Source organism: Petromyzon marinus (genome assembly GCF_048934315.1).
Source record: "Petromyzon marinus isolate PM22_M1 ecotype Great Lakes invasive population chromosome 70 unlocalized genomic scaffold, UKy_Petmar_22M1.pri1.0 chr70_unloc.1, whole genome shotgun sequence".
In the NCBI taxonomy this organism is placed as follows: domain Eukaryota; kingdom Metazoa; phylum Chordata; class Hyperoartia; order Petromyzontiformes; family Petromyzontidae; genus Petromyzon; species Petromyzon marinus.
Window position 1 is genome coordinate 829,948 of NW_027422603.1, and position 17,337 is coordinate 847,284.

A 17,337-nucleotide genomic window follows, 5' to 3' on the forward strand; every position below is an offset into this window, starting at 1 on the left:
CACCAACTCACTCACTCGCTGGCAGACTCGCCCACTCACTCACCTACTCACCTACTCATCCACTCACACACTCACCCACTCACTCACACATAGGCTCGCTCACTTACACATAGACTCACACACTTACTCACACACAAACTCACCCACTCACTCACAGACTCGCCCACTCACCCACTCACTCACAGACTCGCCCACTCACTCACACAGACTCACCTGCTCACTTACTCGCAAAGACTCACCCGCTCACTCAGACACAGACTCCCCCGCTTACTCAGACACAGACTCACCCGCTCACTCAGACACAGACTCCCCCGCTCACTCAGACACAGACTCACCCGCTCACTCAGACACAGACTCACCCGCTCACTCAGACACAGACTCACCCGCTCACTCAGACACAGACTCACCCACTCACTCACACAGACTCACCCGCTCACTCACAGACTCCCCCGCTCACTCAGACACAGACTCACCCGCTCACTCAGACACAGACTCACCCGCTCACTCAGACACAGACTCACCCGCTCACTCACAGACTCCCCCGCTCACTCAGACACAGACTCCCCCGCTCACTCAGACACAGACTCACCCGCTCACTCAGACACAGACTCACCCGCTCACTCAGACACAGACTCACCCACTCACTCACACAGACTCACCCGCTCACTCACCCACTCACTCACACAGACTCACCCGCTCACTCAGACACAGACTCACCCACTCACTCAGACACAGACTCCCCCGCTCACTCAGACACAGACTCACCCGCTCACTCAGACACAGACTCACCCACTCACTCAGACACAGACTCCCCCGCTCACTCAGACACAGACTCACCCACTCACTCAGACACAGACTCACCCGCTCACTCAGACACAGACTCACCCGCTCACTCAGACACAGACTCACCCGCTCACTCAGACACAGACTCACCCACTCACTCAGACACAGACTCCCCCGCTCACTCAGACACAGACTCACCCGCTCACTCAGACACAGACTCACCCGCTCACTCAGACACAGACTCACCCGCTCACTCAGACACAGACTCACACCGCTCACTCAGACACAGACTCCCCCGCTTACTCAGACACAGACTCACCCGCTCACTCAGACACAGACTCACCGCTCACTCAGACACAGACTCACCCGCTCACTCACTCACAGACTCACCCACTCACTCACCCGCTCACTCAGACACAGACTCACCCGCTCACTCAGACACAAACTCACCCGCTCACTCAGACACAGACTCACCCGCTCACTCAGACACAGACTCACCCGTTCACTCAGACTCACCCGCTCACTCAGACACAGACTCACCCGCTCACTCAGACAGACTCACCCGCTCACTCAGACACAGACTCACCCACTCACTCACACAGACTCACCCGCTCACTCAGACACAGACTCACCCGCTCACTCAGACACAGACTCCCCCACTCACTCACACAGACTCACCCGCTCACTCAGACACAGACTCCCCCGCTCACTCAGACACAGACTCACCCACTCACTCAGACACAGACTCACCCGCTCACTCAGACACAGACTCACCCGCTCACTCAGACACAGACTCACCCGCTCACTCAGACACAGACTCACCCGCTCACTCAGACACAGACTCACCCGCTCACTCAGACACAGACTCACCCACTCACTCAGACACAGACTCACCCACTCACTCACAGACTCACCCGCTCACTCAGACACAGACTCACCCGCTCACTCAGACACAGACTCACCGCTCACTCAGACACAGACTCACCCACTCACTCAGACACAGACTCACCCACTCACTCACAGACTCACCCGCTCACTCAGACACAGACTCACCCGCTCACTCAGACACAGACTCACCCGCTCACTCAGACACAGACTCACCCGCTCACTCAGACACAGACTCACCCACTCACTCAGACACAGACTCACCCACTTACTCACAGACTCACCCGCTCACTCAGACACAGACTCACCCGCTCACTCAGACACAGACTCCCCCGCTCACTCACTCACAGACTCACCCGCTCACTCAGACACAGACTCACCCACTCACTCAGACACAAACTCACACCGCTCACTCAGACACTGACTCACCTGCTCACTCAGACACTGACTCACCCACTCACTCACCCACTCACTCACCCGCTCACTCAGACACAGACTCACCCACTCACTCACTCACAGACTCACCCGCTCACTCAGACACAGACTCACCCACTCACTCACCCACTCACTCAGACACAGACTCACCCGCTCACTCAGACACAGACTCACCGCTCACTCAGACACAGACTCCCCCGCTCACTCAGACACAGACTCACCCGCTCACTCAGACACAGACTCACCCGCTCACTCAGACACAGACTCACACCGCTCACTCAGACACAGACTCCCCCGCTCACTCAGACACAGACTCACCCGCTCACTCAGACACAGACTCACCCGCTCACTCAGACACAGACTCACACCGCTCACTCAGACACAGACTCCCCTGCTTACTCAGACACAGACTCACCCGCTCACTCAGACACAGACTCACCGCTCACTCAGACACAGACTCACCCGCTCACTCACTCACAGACTCACCCACTCACTCACCCGCTCACTCAGACACAGACTCACCCGCTCACTCAGACACAAACTCACCCGCTCACTCAGACACAGACTCACCCGCTCACTCAGACACAGACTCACACCGCTCACTCAGACACAGACTCCCCCGCTCACTCAGACACAGACTCCCCCGCTCACTCAGACACAGACTCACCCACTCACTCAGACACAGACTCACACCGCTCACTCAGACACAGACTCACCCGCTCACTCAGACACAGACTCACCCACTCACTCAGACACAGACTCACCCGCTCACTCAGACACAGACTCACCCGCTCACTCAGACACAGACTCACACCGCTCACTCAGACACAGACTCCCCCGCTCACTCACCCACACCCGCCACCCCGCTCCATGTACACTTACCATGTACTGGTCTCCCCCCTCTGTGTGGATGTGAACCCGCCCAGAGGAGCCTGGGGGCTGTTGCTGTTCGATTTGCGTCACGGGGGAGCTCAATTTCACGCGGTCCCCCAGAGACTCCGCCATGCGCTCGCTGATCTGCGACGAGCCCCCCACGAACTTGCGTTCCTGTTGGGGGGGGGGGGGTGAGTGGGTGGGTGGGTGAGTGGGTGGATTGGTAGGTGAGTGGGTGGGTGAGTTGGTGGGTGAGTGGGTGGGTGAGTGGGTGGATTGGTAGGTGAGTGGGTGGGTGATTGGGTGGATTGGTAGGTGAGTGGGTGGGTGAGTGGGTGAGTTGGTGGGTGGGTGAGTGGGTGGATTGGTAGGTGAGTGGGTGAGTTGGTGGGTGAGTGGGTGGGTGAGTGGGTGGGTGAGTGGGTGGATTGGTAGGTGAGTGGGTGGGTGGGTGAGTGGGTGAGTTGGTGGGTGAGTGGGTGGGTGAGTGGGTGGATTGGTAGGTGAGTGGGTGGGTGATTGGGTGGATTGGTAGGTGAGTGGGTGGGTGAGTGGGTGAGTTGGTGGGTGGGTGAGTGGGTGGATTGGTAGGTGAGTGGGTGGGTGGGTGGGTGAGTTGGTGGGTCCGTTGGTGAGTGGGTGAGTACATCGTCCCTCGAGGAGGTGTTCCTGCAGGCCCACTCCCATCGTCTACTGTATACCAGGAGATGTTAACTACCTCGCCTGGTGTACAGGACGTCGTGGGTCCGATCCCGACTCTGACGCCTGCTGTATATTTGGAGTTTGTGCGTCTCTCTCGCCTTGGTGGCGTGGATTTTCCTCCCGGTCATCTGCCTTTCGAGTATTTGGCTGCAATAAACTTCCACGTGATAAGCCAACTTCGTTGAGCTATCATTTGTGAGGCCAAGTCGCTTCTGGAAAGAGTTTAGTCTACAACATTCTACAAATGATAGACCCACAGTGGCCTGGTCACACCTAGGTGATGAAAGTTGCAAGCATTAATTTAAACATCCCTTGCAAATGGAGTTGGCATCTTCCCCCACTCCCCCTGATGCCGAGGGTAAATGGGTGAGGTTTAAGACTGTGGCTCATGCAGCTGCAATGGCTGCTTTGGGTATCTGGTCCAAAGCTCCCCAGAGACGCTGGCTGACAGAGGAGGTGTTGCAGCTGGCTGAGAGAAAGCGACAGGCCCACTCCCACCGTCTACAGCATCCCACGTCGGAGAATGAGGAGGCTTACCGCAGCCTTCGCTCAGAGGTTCGGAGAGCCGTGAGGCACTACAAGGATGAGTGGTGGTCGCAGGTTGCTGAGGAGATGGAGTCTGCCTCAGTAGCTTGAGATCACAAAACACTCTTTAACTCCATAAAAAAAAGTTACTTGCAGTGCCACACCTATCACCGTCCTTAAGGGAAAGAACGGTGATTCGATCTCCGACCCCCCCAAGAACAGGTTCCCAGGTTTGCTGAGGATTTCTGTGAGGTCTTGGGGGATGGGGGAAACCCCTCAGCACAAATATCATCATGGGATGGCCCTTCTGGTGCTGCTGTGCCTCAAGTATTGACGGGAAGTAGCTGCTCCGTGCGAGTGGCTCGCTAAAGGTGCCATCTGTCGAGGAAGTACAGAGCGCGACCCATAACTTGAAACCAGCTAAAGTGCTGGGGGAGAGATGGTGTCCCAAGCAAATTGCTGAGGGAGGGTGGCGTTCTGCGTGCAGACTTGCCATACGTGACATCATTTTCAAGTGTCTGCTCGACAGGATGGGTTCTGCAGGATTGGAGGGATATCCCTGGCGTTTGCCCCATTGCAAAAAAAAAAATGGGACCGCACAGATTGCAACCGACATGCTAAGGAGAGGTTTGCGTAGCCCCAATGTGGTTTCAAGCCAGGGTGGTCCTGCCACGGACGCCATTTTCTCTGTCTGTCTGCTACAGCAGAGTTGCAGGGAATTCCAACAGGACTTAACATCTCTGCTTTATTGACCTGGTCAAAGCCTGTGATATCATCAATAGGCCAGGGCTCTAAGTTGTTCTTCGTGCTTTTGAGGTTCCAGAGCTGTCTGCTCGCAATCATTAAGGACTGCCATGAGGGTGGGCAGGCCCGGGTAAAGTTACGTAGTTGGGAGTCCATCCCCTGTTCACCTTGGGGTGCGACAGGGATGTCTTCTGGCCCTAACACTATATTACGTCGTCTTTGACCATGCAAGTTCAAGAAGCTTTCCATGGATGTACCGGTGGAATTCCCATCTGGTACAGATACAATGGGAGGCTGATCGATGCCCCAGTGTGGTCAAGGGGTGGCTCCCTTTTAAACAAACATTACGTATACGGATGATTTGGTGATTGGTGCTCACTCTGCCTGGGTATTTTATGTCATCACGTACTCCACTCCCCCAAGTGAGTGGGTGAGTGAGTGGGTGGGTGAGTGAGTGGCATGGGCTGGGGAAAAAATGGACTGATGCGGTATGGGAGGATGTAGAGCTGAGTGGACTTGCCCATGACCGGTGCCAGCGGTGTTAAGATTGGCCTCTGTGGAGGAGGAGGCTCGTGAAGGACGCTGCAACTGGGCAGTTGGAGGCAGTCGCACTCCGGCAACAATGGAGGTGCTCATGAGTCAGTGACTCACTGAACCAGTAACCTAAGAACCCCCACGACTCGGTGACGCATGGAGCCAGTGATCCCGTGGCCCTCTGACCTGATGACATGGCCCTTCTTTGGTGGTGAAGATGCGTGCCGTGCCCCCTTACCGCCAGGACATGTGACCCAGTGACATCATGACCCTGCAACCTCCTGACCTACTGATCTGGTCTCAATTTAAGAAACGGGCCATGGCTGTTTATCACGAGCCCCAAGAACTCTGTCACCTAGTGACCAATGACCCAGTGACCTGTTTACCAGTGACCCCATTACCCAATGACCACGTGTCCAAGTGCCATTATGACCCAGTGATCTTGCGACTCGGTGAACTCATGACCCAGTGACCCCCCCGTGAACTCGCAGTGCCTGCTTACCACATGATACACTGAGCCTGTGATCCGGTGACCTCATGACCCAGTTATCCCATTACCCAGTGACCTCACGACCCAGTGACGTTACTATCCCAGCGACCCGTGTCGTGGTGACCTCATTACCCCGTGACCCAGCAACCCAGTGACATCGTTGCCCAGCGACCCAGCGGACTCATGCCCCAGTTACCTCGTGACATTGTGACCTCATGACCTCGCGACCTCGTGCCCCTGCAGCCTTGTGCCCCAGTAACCTCAGGAGCCAGTAACCCCGGCCCGTGAGCACACTGACCTGCCCTCCGTTGGTAGTGGAGAAGATGCGCGCCGTCCCCCCGCATTGCTTCAGGTACCAGAGGAACCAAAGGGCAGAGGCCTCGTGGGGTTCAGAGGTCACGTTCACGTTTACAAACAGCGTGCCAAAGTCCCGCGTCACCCTGGGAGGTGGAAGGGGGGGCTCACAGGTGAGCGGACAGGTGAGTGAGCAGTGAAGAAAGCAGGTGAGTGGGCAGGGAAGTGGGCAAGAAAGCGTGGAGGTGAGTGGGCGGGTGAGTGTACAGGGAAGGGTACAGGTGAGTGTGCTGATGAGTGGTGAGAGTAAGGTGAATGAACAGGTGCAGGTGATCATGTTGTATACAGTGAGGGAAAAAAGTATTTGATCCCCTGCTGATTTTGTACGTTTGCCCACTGACAAAGAAATGATCAGTCTATAATTTTAATGGTAGGTTTGAACAGTGAGAGACAGAATAACAACAAGAAAATCCAGAAAAACGCATGTCAAAAATGTTATAAATTGATTTGCATTTTAATGAAGGAAATAAGTATTTGACCCCCTCTCAATCAGAAAGATTTCTGGCTCCCAGGTGTCTTTTATACAGGTAACGAGCTGAGATTAGGAGCACACTCTTAAAGGGAGTGCTCCTAATCTCAGATTGTTACCTGTATAAAAGACACTTGTCCACAGAAGCAATCAATCAATCAGATGCCAAACTCTCCACCATATCCAAGACCAAAGAGCTCTCCAAGGATGTCAGGGACAAAACTGTAGACCTACAAAAGGCTGGAATGGGCTACAAGACCATTGCCAAGCAGCTTTGTGAGAAGGTGACAACAGTTGCTGTGATTCTTTGCAAATGGAAGAAACACAAAAGAACTGTCAATCTCCCTCGGCCTGGGGCTCCATGCAAGATCTCACCTCGTGGAGTTGCAATGATCATGAGAACGGTGAGGAATCAGCCCAGAATTACACGGCAGGATCTTGTCAATGATCTCAAGGCAGCTGGGACCATAGTCACCAAGAAAACAATTGGTAACACACTACGCCGTGAAAGACTGAAATCCTGCAGCACCCGCAAGGTCTCCCTGCTCAAGAAAGCACATATACATGTCCGTCTGAAGTTTGCAAATGAACATCTGAATGATTCAGAGGACAACTGGGTGAAAGTGTTGTGGTCAGATGAGACCAAAATGGAGCTCTTTGGCATTAATTCAACTTGCCGTGTTTGGAGGAGGAGGAATGCTGCCTATGACCCCAAGAACACCATCCCCACCGTCAAACATGGAGGTGGAAACATTATGCTTTGGGGGTGTTTTTCTGCTAAGGGGACAGGACAACTTCACCGCATCAAAGGGACGATGGACGGGGCCATGTACCGTCAAATCTCGGGTGAGAACCTCCTTCCCTCAGCCAGGGCATTAAAAATGGGTCGTGGATGGGTATTCGAGCATGACAATGACCTAAAACACACGGCCAAGGCAACAAAGGAGTGGCTCAAGAAGAAGCACATTAAGGTCCTGGAGTGGCTTAGCCAGTCTCCAGACCTTAATCCCATAGAAAATCTGTGGAGGGAGCTGAAGGTTCGAGTTGCCAAACGTCAGCCTCAAAACCTTAATGACTTGGAGAAGATCTGCAAAGACGAGTGGGACAAAATCCCTCCTGAGATGTGTGCAAACCTGGTGGCCAACTACAAGAAACGTCTGACCTCTGTGATTGCCAACAATTGTTTTGCCACCAAGTGCTAAGCCATGTTTTGCAGAGGGGTCAAATACTTATCACCCTCATTAAAATGCAAATAAATGTATAACATTTTTGACATGCGTTTTTCTGGATTTTTGTTGTTGTTATTCTGTCTCTCACTGTTCAAATAAACCAACCATTAAAATTATAGACTGATCATTTATTTTTGTCAGTGGGCAAATGTACAAAATGAGCAGGGGATCAAATACTTTTTTCCCCTCACTGTAGGTGAGTATATATGTGACAGTACAGATCAAAGTGCAGGTGAGTGTAAAGGTGCAGATACAGGTAAGTGTACAGATGATAGTACAGGTGTGGTCGCAGGTGGTAGTACAGTTAAATGTGCAGGTGGGTGTACAGGTGAGTGTACAGGTGATCATACAGGTGGTTGTACAGGTGATCATACAGGTGGTTGTACAAGTGATCGTACAGGTGGTTGTGCAGGTGATCATACAGGTGGTTGTACAGGTGATCATACAGGTGGTTGTACAGGTGATCATACAGGTGGTTGTACAGGTGATCATACAGGTGGTTGTACAGGTGGTTGTACAGGTGATCATACAGGTGGTTGTACAGGTGATCATACAGATGGTTGTACAGGTGATCATACAGGTGGGTTGTACAGGTGATCATACAGGTGGTTGTACAGGTGGTTGTACAGGTGATCATACAGGTGGTTGTACAGGTGATCATACAGGTGGTTGTACAGGTGATCATACAGGTGGTTGTACAGGTGATCATACAGGTGGTTGTACAGGTGATCATACAGGTGGGTTGTACAGGTGATCATACAGGTGGTTGTACAGGTGATCATACAGGTGATTGTACAGGTGATCATACAGGTGGTTGTACAGGTGATCATACAGGTGGTTGTACAGGTGATCATACAGGTGAGGGTACCGGTGAGGGTAAAGGTGAGTGTGCAGGTGAGGCATACTTGGTCCAGCACAGTTTGTCCAGCAGCTGTTTCATGGTCATGTGATCCCACTCAAGGGCGTGCGGGGCGTCCCAGGGGGCATCAGCCGGGATCTGCACAAAGACAAAGATCCCCCGTATAGCCTCACACAGACTGGAGGGGCAAGGGCTGTTAGCAGCGAGTAGCAGCGCCTATGAAGGCCGGCACTGTGGCACAACGAGGCGGTGGGTGGGTGCCCAGCACCACGCCCACCCGGCCGCCTTTCTCTCCCCTTTGGTTGATGTTCACTACACACTGCTATCAAGTACTAATTTGAGGTCGAGTCGACCTAGGGGAGGCCCAAGACCAGCTCAAATAATTGCTCTCACTGGCGTCGGCAGTAAGCAGGCTTCTAACGCGGGTCGCTGGGCTCGTAGTGCAGCGAGCTAACCACTACACTACCGCTCCCCTTATACACATGTGGTGAGCTAACTACCCTAGATGGAGGAGTTACAGCTACGAAGGGTCTGAACATCAGTAGGGTCCTGGCAACGTGTTGATGCCTCTAAAGCTTCAAGCTTGTAGGGCGTAGAGCTTCCAGCTTGTAGAATGCAGCCACCCCGGTCCCTCTCAGGCACCCGCCTTACACCCCCCCGGGTCGGGGCCGCTCCGCCCTTGGCCCCGCCCACCTTCTGGAGCCTTCCAGGTCCCCCTCGATCCCTCTCGGGAGCTCTCTCTCCGGACACGTGATCACCCCCTAGCCGGATCACGTGTCTGCGGGGTCAACCAGAGTGCCACGGGCCCAGGGGCAGCCCTGCCCCCGGGCTGACACTCTCCCACTCGCCCTGGTGGCAGCCCCCGCCACATGCTATGGGTGCTGCCGGCGCTATCCAGCGCTCGCCAAACCCCACTGGGGCTGGTACCACACCCGCCCACGGGGCGTACGGATGACGGTGCATCACGTGCCACGACCCTCACAGGCCAGCACCATACAGTGACATCCCTGATGTAACTACACACATACACACATACATACACACATACACATGCTGCACATACAGCAAGAACCTCCTAGTACCACTGATTGGCAGGAGACGTCAGAAGAATGAGCGGCAGCCTCTCCTCCACAGGCAAGCAAGCCCACAGTAGCCTGGGAATCACAGCTTCCCACACCTCACCACCACAGTCCCACGCCCCCTTCATTCTTTTGTTTCAGAAGAAGAGCCACTCCCTGTTGTTCGGCAATCTCCTGCCCCAAGTAGAGGACTGTCCACACCTCATGGTGATTGGAGCCACAGCCAGTCCACCGGACCTCCTGAATACCGCACAGATCCAGGCAGTAACAGTCCAGCTGCCAACAGAGGAGTGGCAGCCTCTCCTCCACAAAGAGCATTCGAACATTCCACGTGGTCACTCGCAGTGGCTTTCTGTTGTTTCTGGAGGAACTCCGAGAGTGAGGATTCAGTCTCCTGGCTCCGCCAAATGGGGTTTGGCCAGGAGATGCCACAGGCACCTGTCCCCTCTCCCGGGACCTCCGGTGGTGATTGCGTAGGAGCGCCACGGTGGCTAGGAGATGTTAACTACCTCGCCCCTGATATACAAGAAGTCGTGGATTCGATCCCAACGCCTGCTTTATATTTGGAGTTTGCGTGTCTCTCTCCCCCTGGTCACGTGGATTGTCTCCTCGGTTTTCCCCCTCCACATTTAGAAACAACGTCATGCGTTTAGAGAGTATTTGGCTGCTATACATTTCCACGTGACGATGATGATGATGATGATGTCACTTCGTTGAGCTATCGTTTGCGATGTCTAGGCCGCCTCTGCTAAAGAGCTACACAGTAGCTCAGTGGGGCCATACCTAGTCAAATAAAAACTATTTGTGTTTAGTTTAGAGTTGTTTAGTCACTCTGGCGGCTGCGAGCGGCATGACGGGGGAACCAGCCGATTACACACGCACACAAAGATCCCCCCCCCCCCGTGTAGCCTGTAACAGACTGTCGGGGGCAAGTGCTGTTAGTAGCGAGTAGCAGCAGCGCCTACGAAGGCTGGAACTGTGGCACGCGAGAGGGTGGGTGGCCCGCCCGCCCGCCCGCCCGCCCACGAGAGACGTTTGCTACACACCGAAGCAGGTCTCCATGTGAGGTTGAGTTGACCTGGGGGATGCCCAGGACCGGTTCAGATAATCGTAACTGGGTGTTGGTGGCCGTGAGTGGGAATCGATCTTGGGTCGTCGGGTTCGCAGCGCGGCACAGCACTAACCACTCAGGGCCAAGCGCTGCCCACGCGCACACACAACACGTGTAGACACACACACACGTGTACACACAACACACGTGTACACACACTCACACGTGTACACACACACACGTGTACACACACACACACGTGTACACACAACACACGTGTACACACACTCACACGTGTACACACACACACGTGTACACACACACGTGTACACACACACACACGTGTACACACACACACACACGTGTTCCCCTCTCACCTCCTCCCCCATCTGGTCCAGCGTGCGCAGGAGGTTATTGAGGTCTAGGATGGCCAAAGGGTTCCAGAGCGTGGGGAAGGCCCCCCGGAAGGGGGATGCACGGCCCTGGTGGGGGTAGAGGGAGGGGGGGGGCACAGGGGGGCGTGGGGGAGGGGCATTTAGAGGAGACGCAGAGGTCATGAAGACACGAATAGAGACTGAGGGAGACAGTGAGACACGGGGAGACACAGGGGAGACAGTGAGACACGGTGAGACAATGAGCCACACGAGAGACAGCGATACACAGGGGAGACACAGGGGAGACAGTGAGACACAGGGGAGACACAGGGGAGACAGTGAGACACAGGGGAGACACAGGGGAGACAGTGAGACACAGGGGAGACAGTGAGACACAGGGGAGACACAGGGGAGACGGTGAGACACGGTGAGACACAGGGGAGACAGTGAGACACAGGGGAGACAGTGAGACACAGGGGAGACACAGGAGAGACGGTGAGACACGGTGAGACGGTGAGACACGGGGAGACACAGGGGAGACAGTGAGACACAGGGGAGACACAGGGGAGACGGTGAGACACGGTGAGACACAGGGGAGACAGTGAGACACAGGGGAGAAAGTGAGACACAGGGGAGACACAGGGGAGACGGTGAGACACGGTGAGACACGGTGAGACGGTGAGACACAGGGGAGACACAGGGGAGACAGTGAGACACAGGGGAGACACAGGGGAGACAGTGAGACACAGGGGAGACAGTGAGACACAGGGGAGACACAGGGGAGACAGTGAGACACGGTGAGACACAGGGGAGACAGTGAGACACGGTGAGACAATGAGCCACACGAGAGACAGCGATACACAGGGGAGACACAGGGGAGACAGTGAGACACAGGGGAGACACAGGGGAGACGGCGAGACACGGTGAGACGGTGAGACATGGGGAGACACAGCGGAGACAGTGAGACACAGGGGAGACACAGGGGAGACAGTGAGACACAGGTGAGACAGTGAGACACAGGGGAGACACAGGGGAGACACAGGGGAGACAGTGAGACACAGGGGAGACACAGGGGAGACACAGGGGAGACACAGGGGAGACAGTGAGACACAGGGGAGACACAGGGGAGACGGTGAGACACGGTGAGACGGTGAGACACGGGGAGACACAGGGGAGACAGTGAGACACAAGGGAGACACAGGGGAGACGGTGAGACACGGTGAGACAGTGAGACACGGGGAGACACAGGGGAGACGGTGAGACACGGTGAGACACAGGGAGACAGTGAGACACGGTGAGACAATGAGCCACACGAGAGACAGCGTTACACAGGGGAGACACAGGGGAGACAGTGAGACACAGGGGAGACACAGGGGAGATGGTGAGACACGGTGAGACGGTGAGACACAGGGGAGACACAGGGGAGACAATGAGACACAGGGGAGACACAGGGGAGACGGTGAGACACGGTGAGACAGTAAGACACGGGGAGACACAAGGGAGACAGTGAGACATAGGGGAGACACAGGGGAGACAGTGAGACACAGGGGAGACACAGGGGAGACACAGGGGAGACACAGGGGAGACAATGAGACACAGGGGAGACACAGGGGAGACGGTGAGACACGGGGAGACAGTGAGACACAGGGGAGACACAGGGGAGACAGTGAGATACAGGGGAGACACAGGGGAGACACAGGGGAGACAGTGAGACACAGAGGAGACACAGGGGAGACGGTGAGACACGGGGAGACAGTGAGACACAGGGGAGACACAGGGGAGACAGTGAGACACAGGGGAGACACAGGGGAGACACAGGGGAGACAGTGAGACACAGGGGAGACACAGGGGAGACGGTGAGACACGGTGAGACACAGGGGAGACAATGAGACACAGGGGAGACAGTGAGACACAGGAGAGACGCAGGGGAGACAGTGAGACACAGGGGAGACACAGGGGAGACACAGGGGAGACAGTGAGACACAGGGGAGACACAGGGGAGACGGTGAGACACGGTGAGACACAGGGGAGACAGTGAGACAGGGGAGACAGTGAGACACAGGGGAGACACAGGGGAGACAGTGAGACACAGGGGAGACAGTGAGACACAGGGGAGACAGTGAGACACAAGGGAGACACAGGGGAGACAGTGAGACACAGGGGAGACACAGGGGAGACACAGGGGAGACAGTGAGACACAGGGGAGACACAGGGGAGATGGTGAGACACGGTGAGATACAGGGGAGACAGTGAGACACAGGGGAGACAGTGAGACACAGGGGAGACACAGGGGAGACGGTGAGACATGGTGAGACACAGGGAAGACAGTGAGACACAGGGGAGACCGTGAGACACAGGGGAGACACAGGGGAAACACAGGGGAGACAGTGAGACACAGGGGAGACACAGGGGAGACAGTGAGACACGGGGGAGACACAGGGGAGACGGTGAGACACGGTGAGACACAGGGGAGACAGTGAGACACAGGGGAGACACAGGGGAGACGGTGAGACACGGGGAGACAGTGAGACACAGGGGAGACACAGCGGAGACAGTGAGACACAGGGGAGACACAGGGGAGACGCAGGGGAGACAGTGAGACACAGGGGAGACACAGGGGAGATGGTGAGACACGGTGAGACACAGGGGAGACAGTGAGACACAGGGGAGACACAGGGGAGACACAGGGGAGACAGTGAGACACAGGGGAGACACAGGGGAGACGGTGAGACACGGTGAGACACAGGGGAGACAGTGAGACAGGGGAGACAGTGAGACACAGGGGAGACACAGGGGAGACAGTGAGACACAGGGGAGACAGTGAGACACAGGAGAGACAGTGAGACACAAGGGAGACACAGGGGAGACAGTGAGACACAGGGGAGACACAGGGGAGACACAGGGGAGACAGTGAGACACAGGGGAGACACAGGGGAGATGGTGAGACACGGTGAGACACAGGGGAGACAGTGAGACACAGGGGAGACAGTGAGACACAGGGGAGACACAGGGGAGACAGTGAGACACGGTGAGACACAGGGGAGACAGTGAGACACAGGGGAGACGGTGAGACATGGTGAGACACAGGGAAGACAGTGAGACACAGGGGAGACCGTGAGACACAGGGGAGACACAGGGGAGACACAGGGGAGACAGTGAGACACAGGGGAGACACAGGGGAGACAGTGAGACACGGGGGAGACACAGAGGAGACAGTGAGACACGGTGACACACAGGGGAGACAGTGAGACACAGGGGAGACACAGGGGAGACGGTGAGACACAGGGGAGACACAGGGGAGACAGTGAGACACGGTGAGACACAAGGGAGACAGTGAGACACAGGGGAGATACAGGGGAGACGGTGAGACACGGTGAGACACAGGGGAGACAGTGAGACACAGGGGAGACAGTGAGACACAGGAGAGACGCAGGGGAGATAGTGAGACACAGGGGAGACACAGGGGAGACACAGGGGAGACAGTGAGACACAGGGGAGACACAGGAGAGACGGTGAGACACGGTGAGACACAGGGGAGACAGTGAGACAGGGGAGACAGTGAGACACAGGGGAGACACAGGGGAGACAGTGAGACACGGTGAGACACAGGGGAGACGGTGAGACACAGGGGAGACACAGGGGAGACGGTGAGACACGGTGGTGGTGCATCTGCCAGCCATCTCAGTCAACCCAATGGCACCATCTGGGTCTGTCCCGTGACTACCTTCTGCACTAGCCTGGCACAGCAAGTCAATCTATTGCACCATCTGGGTCTGTCCCTTGAGTATGCTACACTTCGCGTGGAATTAAAAGTGGTGCACCTAGCCAGGCACAAACGCCTCCGCGACGTCACCGACACTTAGTGGTGAACGGCGGTTGTTGTTGTTGTTGAGTGGGTGACTGAGTGGGTGGGTGAGTGGGTGGTTGACTGAGTGGGTGGGTGAGTGGGTGGGTGGGTGAGTGGGTGGGTGAGTGGGTGGGTGGGTGAGTGGGTGGGTGAGTGGGTGACTGAGTGGGTGGGTGAGTGGGTGACTGAGTGGGTGACTGAGTGGGTGGGTGAGTGGGTGCGTGACTGAGTGGGTGGGTGAGTGGGTGGGTGACTGAGTGGGTGGGTGAGTGGGTGGGTGGGTGGGTGAGTGGGTGGGTGAGTGAGTGACTGAGTGGGTGGGTGAGTGGTGACTGAGTGGGTGACTGAGTGGGTGGGTGAGTGGGTGGGTGACTGAGTGGGTGACTGAGTGGGTGGGTGAGTGGGTGACTGAGTGGGTGACTGAGTGGGTGGGTGAGTGGGTGGGTGACTGAGTGGGTGACTGAGCGGGTGGGTGAGTGGGTGGGTGGGTGACTGAGTGGGTGGGTGAGTGGGTGGGTGACTGAGTGGGTGGGTGAGTGGGTGACTGAGTGGGTGGGTGAGTGGGTGATTGAGTGGGTGACTGAGTGGGTGGGTGAGTGGGTGGGTGACTGAGTGGGTGACTGAGTGGGTGACTGAGCGGGTGGGTGAGTGGGTGACTAGTGGGTGGGTGAGTGGGTGGGTGACTGAGTGGGTGACTGAGCGGGTGGGTGAGTATGTGGGTGACTGAGTGGGTGGGTGGGTGAGTAGGTGGGTAAGTGGGTGGGTGGGTGAGTGGGTGAGTGGGTGGGTGAGTGCGTGAGTGACATGGGCTGTAGGAGAGATGGACTGATGCGGTACAGGAGGATGTGGAACTGACTGGATGTTCCCATGACCAAACCAGAGGTGTCATGATCGGCCTCTGTGGAGGAGGAGGCTGTTACTGGGCAGTCGCCCTCCAGGAACAAGCAAAGTGCTCATGACTCACTGCGTCAGTGACTCACTGTCACTGGCACCTCATAGCAACTAATAACAGCGGTTGTTGTTAAATAAGTGGGTGAGTGAGTGAGTGAATTCTAGATTTGAAGCTTTCGTGACTGCAAGGATCCATACTCTTTGGTTCTATTCGGTAAAGTCACGTAGGTAAAAAAAATAAAACAGAAAATCACGACGTTTCGGCCACAACACAAGCGGCCTTCATCAGGTGAAGGCCACTTGTGTTGTGGCCGAAACGTCGTGATTTCTTGTTTTATTTTTTTACCTACGTGACCTTACCGAATAGAACCAAAGAGTACGAGTGAGTGAATGATGGAGAGAGCGAGTGGGTCGGCGAGCGGGTCGGTGAGTGGGTGCGTGAGTTAGTCAGTGAGTGAGTGGGGGGTGTGGCATGAGTTGTGAGTGAGTGGGTGGGTGAGTTGCACGGGGGGCACACCACACACGCACGTGCTTGTAGTACAGGAGGCGCTCCCGCTCGTTCACGCGGTAGGTCTGCACGCCCAGATCGCGCGCCAGGCCCAGGATTCGGTCCTGGGTGGGCCCCACGTAGGCGCCCCCCACGTCCACGTAGCCGAACTCGGGGCCCTGGCGAGGGGGTAGAGGAGGGATGGGTGGGGTGACGAATGCAGAGGGAAGTGAACAATGGACGGATACAATGAAGGGGGTAGAATAACATTGACGCTCGTGTGGATCCGGTGCAGCCGCCGGCGTCTGCATTGTCACCCTGGGTAGTGGGTGAGTGACCATTCGCACCCCCACCTACCCCGAGATGTGAACTACCTCGCCCGGTCTGCAGGTGGTCGTGGGTTCGATCCCAGACTCTGGCGATGCCTGCTGCTGTATGTTTTGGAGTTTGTGGTGTCTCTCTTTTTCTGTCTCTCCCCGTGGTGGTGACTGCATGGATTTCCTGTCTGGGCTGTCCGGGTTCTTTCCCTCCACGTTGAGAATCGACATCACGCGTATCAGATTTTATTTGGCTACGATGAGCCGCCACTTCTGTTGATCTATCATCTGTAGTGTCCAGGTCGCTTCTGTGAAAGAGCTACGTAGCTCAGTGGGCCTTACAGCTGGTAAAATAAATAAAAAGTCTCTATGCTTATGGGTCTCTATGGGTCTCCATGGGGCTCTATGA

At 55.8% G+C, this 17,337-nt stretch overlaps 1 protein-coding gene across 1 annotated transcript in view; it reads right to left on the reverse strand.

Moving 5' to 3' along the window:
- Window positions 1–16,784, reverse strand: part of LOC116957114 (amine oxidase [flavin-containing]-like) — a 28,164-nt gene extending 11,380 nt beyond the window's left edge. The window contains exons 1-5 of the mRNA XM_076058280.1: window positions 16,653–16,784; window positions 11,390–11,494; window positions 8,929–9,020; window positions 6,270–6,411; window positions 2,986–3,150 (exon numbers count right to left, since the gene is read on the reverse strand). Of these exons, the coding sequence (XP_075914395.1) occupies window positions 2,986–3,150; window positions 6,270–6,411; window positions 8,929–9,020; window positions 11,390–11,401 (411 nt within the window). The 5' untranslated portion in view covers window positions 11,402–11,494; window positions 16,653–16,784. The remainder of the gene's footprint in view (window positions 1–2,985; window positions 3,151–6,269; window positions 6,412–8,928; window positions 9,021–11,389; window positions 11,495–16,652) is intronic.
- Between the last annotated feature and the right edge of the window lie 553 nt (window positions 16,785–17,337).